General features: G+C 38.5%; 1 protein-coding gene across 1 annotated transcript in view; it reads right to left on the bottom strand.

Annotated features, from left to right (window-relative positions):
• Positions 1–2,921: 2,921 nt before the first annotated feature.
• LOC103378777 (vesicular glutamate transporter 2.1-like) overlaps positions 2,922–6,117 on the bottom strand; it is an 11,111-nt gene continuing 7,915 nt past the window's right edge. Inside the window, 6 exon segments of the mRNA XM_008310104.3 lie at positions 2,922–3,272; positions 3,901–4,028; positions 4,930–5,040; positions 5,349–5,481; positions 5,819–5,968; positions 6,070–6,117. The exon segment at positions 6,070–6,117 is cut by the window's right edge and continues 89 nt beyond it. Coding sequence (XP_008308326.1) covers positions 2,931–3,272; positions 3,901–4,028; positions 4,930–5,040; positions 5,349–5,481; positions 5,819–5,968; positions 6,070–6,117 — 912 coding nt within the window. The 3' untranslated portion in view covers positions 2,922–2,930.

Below are 6,117 nucleotides of genomic sequence, written 5' to 3'. Positions count from 1 at the left end.
AGAGACTGACATTATTGATTCTTCTAGAGAAAGGGCAGCCATTAACTGTACACTTCCTGTGAACTAGTGGCATGGACAAAGACTAACCTCTGCAAAAAAAAACAAAAAACTGTCCTTTACTGGTTTGGTGAACTAGTTGGATGAAGTAAATGAAATAACATATGCATGTACATATTTTTATATACATTATATATATAATATATATTACATTATACATATAATGTAATAAATATTACCATATATGTGTATATATGTATATATATATATTGACTTATTGTTTTTCTCTATCTTTAAATTTACCAAGTACAGTATTTGCTTATTTTTACTGCCACTACAAATGTAAAGACACATATTGTAGTTTTTGTTTTTAATAAAAAAGGATATAGCATATTTCATTTTGACATCAACAAACCTCTCAATTTACAACAATCAACAGAAGCCATAGATTCACATGGTTTACTTTAGAGGCACAAAAACAAGAAAGAAAAATCTCTTTTCTGTTACTTCATCTGGTTGTGAATTTGTCGTGGTTTGTTTTGTTTTTTTTCTAAAAAATAAAGAATTGTTTGGTCATATTTGATCTTCTCTGAAATAAATTTAAAAAAACAGGCGAGAGAATACACATTCAGGGGCAGTTGACTCTGCCACAATGTAAAACCACAAAACATGAATCAAACAAAAACCTGTGAAAATAATGGGGGGAAGAAACAACAGCACAAAGTCCAAAGGGACGACACGAAGGAACAGAAACGGTTGAGTTTCTGTCTTTTAGACAGGAACTCATTTTATCATTCACATCTGGTGAGCAGCCCAGTCACAAGCCCACTGACATTTGTGTTTGTCACTGAGGTTTGTTTCAGGCTCTATTACTATGTTTCATACATAAAATATCTCAGTGTTTTGACTTTTTTTTTCCTTTACAAGTGTTCATTTTCTACATTTGTTATCACAAAAAAACACGACCGTTGAACCAATGCATAAAAAATGTACACCATGATTTGGTTGTGATGTCGGACCAGAACTGTTACTATGGGTTTATTGCTTTGTACACTGAGAAATGTTTGACTCCACCCTCAGACCCAAGGGCTCACGTGTTTGAACCCCAACAGCGGCGGGTCCTACTGCACGGAAATGACGGACTTTTAGCTAAAACCCAGCTCTGCTCTTCACCTTTGGTTAATTGTGCAAAGAAATTGAAGCATCAGTAACAGTTTCTGTGAGACTAAAAGAGAAAAGAAAGAAATGGGTTGAAAGGAAACCATATATAAAAAAAGACATTCAACAAGTTTCACTTTGTCCATGCATAGATACACACACACACACACACACACATCTATATAATGAAGTGCTGACACAGATGTCTCCACAGACGTGTGACACAGGAGTTGGCCCCGGTTCAGACTTTTCTTTTGTCAGACAGATTAAGTGCAGAATGAGGACGAAAACGAAAAGAAAATCTCACGTTGATGCAACATTAAATATAAATATGGATGTCCCTCCTGTAAAATAAAAAAAATAAAAATTTTACACTTCTGTGTAAAAATAAACTGTAAATACAATCATGCAAAGTTCAGATCAAATGTAAACAATAAATTACTCTTTTGTGGAATGTCTGCTTAAATAATATCTTATCTAGAGGCTTTGGAATAATTTATATAATCTGTTTACCGGGTAAAGTATTTTGTTTCTGTGAAATTTAGCATTTAAATTTAATGAATAATGAATCAGATTTGTCAGGTGTCTTATATAACTCTGATCTAAGGCTCTTTGTTCATGTTTTTCAGGGTTAACATAATTACATATTAAGTCAATATCCGTATTACACATCTCTCTTAAATTTCTCACTCAGTTCAAGTCAAAACTCTGATACTGGTTTGGGTTTTTCAGTACTTCATTGCACATAGGTTTCATAAACTCTTGTCCTAATGTTTTCTAAATTCAATCTATAATAAACCCTGTGTTTTGTTCCGCACTAGTTATTTCTACAATATATGTCATATATCAGATTCTCCTTCACGTGAAACATTTATTAGACAATGCATATGTGGTCTCTTAGCGTTACGGATGGCTGTCGGTGGCGAATGCTGAGGTACCATGTTAAAAAAAACACACAAAAAAAACTACGCAGCAAAAACAAATGCAATTTTTCTGACGCGTTGGTAAAAACCAAAGAAAAGTTGTCAAAAGTCTTCACAGCACTTGTCTACTTTTTACTGCAGCTCACAAATGTGACAGACACATAAGCCGTGGATAAGAACCAAAAACGTCCGACAAGAGTAAAACACAGTTTTTGTGCATTAAAGGTCACACTACTCCGAGTGCAGTCGGGACACAGTAACGATCGAAATCAACAGAGTGTTCATGTTCTGTTTACAAGGCTGTGCAGTGACATATTTATACACTGTGATGGCTGGCTTGTACCACGTTGTACTGTAGTATATACGTACGCAGGTCAGTGATCAGAAGACCGAGGGGTTTATATTGGAACCTTACACACTTCAATGTGGTCACTGATAAGATGAGCATGTTCACATATTTGCAATGCAAATAAATATATTTGACTATGCATAATCATACATCTAATCACTGCCAATTCATACGTTACATCTCTTTTAATTAAGATTAAATATGTATATGTATATATATACATATACAGAGTATATATATAATCTTCATTATATAACCTTCTTTATATATATATTTGTAAATTCTATATATATTCAATGGATAACAGCTTTGATTTTTAGATTTAAATTTGTGAAGGTATTATCCTATTATTTTTTTATTATTTCTTTGTCAGGTGTTAATATTATTATTTTATGACTAAACACACAGGAAAAGAAGTCATCATTTGCTGACTATTATTTCTTTGTCAGGTGTTAATATTAATATTTTATGACTAAACACACAGGAAAGACCTGTGCTTTGGTCTAAGAGTATCCCTCCTCCTTCCTGTAGCCATAGCCCCCTCCCTGGGCCTCATCTTGGATGTACTCCTCTGTCTTCTCCCAGCCAGCGGCCCAGCCTCCGTTCACCTCTGTGGTGGTGCCGTACGTCTTGGCTTGACCTCCGAGAGCACCGTAACTCTGAGTGATGTCACCTGTCTCTTCTGCCAGTTCATCCTCGTCAATGAAGCCACATTTCTCCTCACTCGTCTGCTCCGGGTCGGCCCACGGTTGTTTCTCTCCCGAGGCGAAGATCCCATAGAAGACCACCCCCCCATAATGCACCAGGGAGGCTATCAGGAACACGTACTGCCATTCTTCCCTCGTCTGAAAGGACATTGATAACCCAGTCTTAAAAATACAACTTTTATTAACAGTATTGAAAACAAATTCAACCAATTAACTGACAACTGCCTTTTATTTAATATAGGATTTTTAAAAAATCATTTAACTAATGAGAGAGCAGAAATAATGATTTTGCACAGCACCTCAGGCTGTTCCTGCAGCTTCGCTTTACATCTCTACCACTGCAACATGCAGTTGTATTAAATATCTGATCTACATTCTTGCATGTATGAATCTCAGCATTTGTGAAATATTTATGGATGTTGACACAACATTGTTTCTAGAAATCATAAATTAAACAGTGTGGGTGGTGTTTTAATTATATTTTTAAAAAGAATTATGGTTGAGGAAAAAAAATTTGTATCAGTATTTTTTTTTTCCAATTACTGGACATTTCAGGTGACCCCATTTGAAATCAAGGCAACCCCATGTGGGGGTCATGACCCTGAGGTTTAAAAATAATGCCCTAGTTTCTCCAGTAGGCTCTCTGGGTATAGTCCTAAAGGTTAGCTCGGTGGATTTGAGTGAATATGTGAATGAAGTGTGGAGTTTTTCCAAAGAAAAAAAATCTATGACTGTTGTGTTTTTGCACAAAAGGAAAGGCCTTTACCTTGTTCTTTGTCATAGCACCAACAATGAGTGGACACACCATCCCAGACAGGGTCCCCACGCCGTTCGAAATGCCCATAAGGATGCTGGCATAACGTGGAGCAATATCCAGGTGATTGACGTTAAAGCCTAAGACAAAAGGTCAGTGAGATAACAACATGAAGGAGGTACGTATTTGACCCAGTGACTGGAGAAAAGGCGTTGGTTCTGAATCATACACCAGGACAGCAACAAAGCAACACATACAGTGCTGTCATGGTGCAGACACAGGCTGAAACTCCATTTCCTCCTCCCCCCACTCTGACTGGCTGAATGAGTAAGTGTCCTCACTGAGCTGCAGGCTGGCTGGCAAATCTCGCGGGAGAACTATCACTGAATTATTTAACACTCCAGCAGAGGGCTGTGGAACAACAGGAAAGAAACTGATTTACAGCCAGACACTAGCCTCAGCAGCTGAACGGAAAACAGAGCAGTTCTGTTTGATGGGGGGAGAAAATGGGGGAGGTAAATACTACATTCACCTGTAAACTCTGTTGTCTTAATTTGGGGTCAATTAATTGATTCAGCAACATATACACATGGTCTGTTTGAATATCTCCTCAACAACAAACGCTAACAAGAAAAGTAAGTAAAGACACTGAACGATGTTGTTGAGAGAAGAGATGTCGATTTGAGCCGAGGAAGAGCAGATGAAGAGGTTCATCATCGTCTTGGGTCAATATATGGTTTGTGCCACTTTTTCTTCAACACATCTCATTTTCAGGCCTCAGGCTCATTGGTTGGGTGGTTTTGTTGTTGTTGTTGTTTCGTGCCTAAAGATTCTCTCAATTTTCTGTGACAATTGTTAACAGCTTTATCAACCATACCGTTGCAGCCAAAGTGCAACTTAATGGCATTTTTATACACTCTTGACGGTGTGCTTTTTAGTGGTGAGAAGCTAAGCATTAGAGCTAGCATTATTTTCCTGCCATTGTATCTGACATTGTATCACATTCAAATTCATTTGAAATGAGTTGTTGATGTTGCTAACCGGATATAGCAAATCCACTGAAGCCCACCGCCAGCACCAGGAAGGATATGGCCATGCCTTTACTGTGGGAATAGCCCACCACCAGCAGCAGCGTGGCTTCCATTCCAAACCCTAGAAGAGAAACACACGCACACACAAAGACACCCACAGGCTGTTGGTCACTCACAATGCCAATTGAATAACCCATCATACACAGTCTGTACTTGATTACATCAGTGACACAACAACCACCCTCTGACCCTGTTTTACAGCCATAGATCTTTACAGAACCACAACCACAGCCATGCCTTACAGTGACGTGTTAGAAAAGCAGAATAAAAAAGGCCAACAGAATTAATCTAACACCATGGCAGTAACACCCTGTAGCAGCACTCAGAGGTGTGAAAAATCACTTTTGCTTCTCAGCTCTGACTTCTCACCTCCACAGTTCATGATTTTCCTGACAGTAGTGGTCGACAGGATGTTCCTGCTGCGCAGGTAATCTGCCAGCTGACCGCCGATGGGCACAATAATGGTCATCACCAAATGAGGCAGGGCAGACAAAGCACCCACCTACAGACAGAAATTATGTATGTCAGAGAAACAAAAAAAATTGATTTTTCATTTTTTCTTGATCCAATATAAAATACTTTTTCAGCAGCACAAATTGGTTCTTAATTTTGACATTAAAATTAAGCATTTAAGCATTAAAGCATTTCAATCAAACCAACAAGAAACTCTGAACAGACTTTGACATTGTGTCATCAGCCAATGAATTTAAACCTTAGGCTGAATTGATTTTGAAGAGTCACACTCCGAACCACCGGTGCTGAATCTATCATTTATCGAACTGCAGCCCATGCTCTGGGACATTTTTTTAATTGTCCTCTAAAGCTTGTCCTCATCTCACCTTGCTTATCTCAAAGCCAAACACCTCCTCGAAATACGCTGGCTGGCTGATGAGCAGCAGGTAGAAGGTCCAGCTCCTGCAGAAGTTGGCCACGATGATTGCATAGACAGGCATAGAAGTGAAGAACTTTTTCCAGGGGGTCTTGAATTTCTGAAATCACAGTGGATTTTTTTAGTTCTCTCTCTGCCACGGTGGTGGGCAGAGTAACTCGGTGATGGTGACTTCTGTCATCCAATGGCCATGGCCCTCACCTCAGCAGGACCTATTAGACTGGCACTCTCTCCAATGCTCTCCTCAAT

This window comes from Cynoglossus semilaevis, chromosome 5 (assembly GCF_000523025.1).
Source record: "Cynoglossus semilaevis isolate Cse_v1.0 chromosome 5, Cse_v1.0, whole genome shotgun sequence".
Classification (NCBI taxonomy): Eukaryota; Metazoa; Chordata; class Actinopteri; order Pleuronectiformes; family Cynoglossidae; genus Cynoglossus; species Cynoglossus semilaevis.
This window is presented reverse-complemented; position numbering and strand designations above follow the sequence as displayed.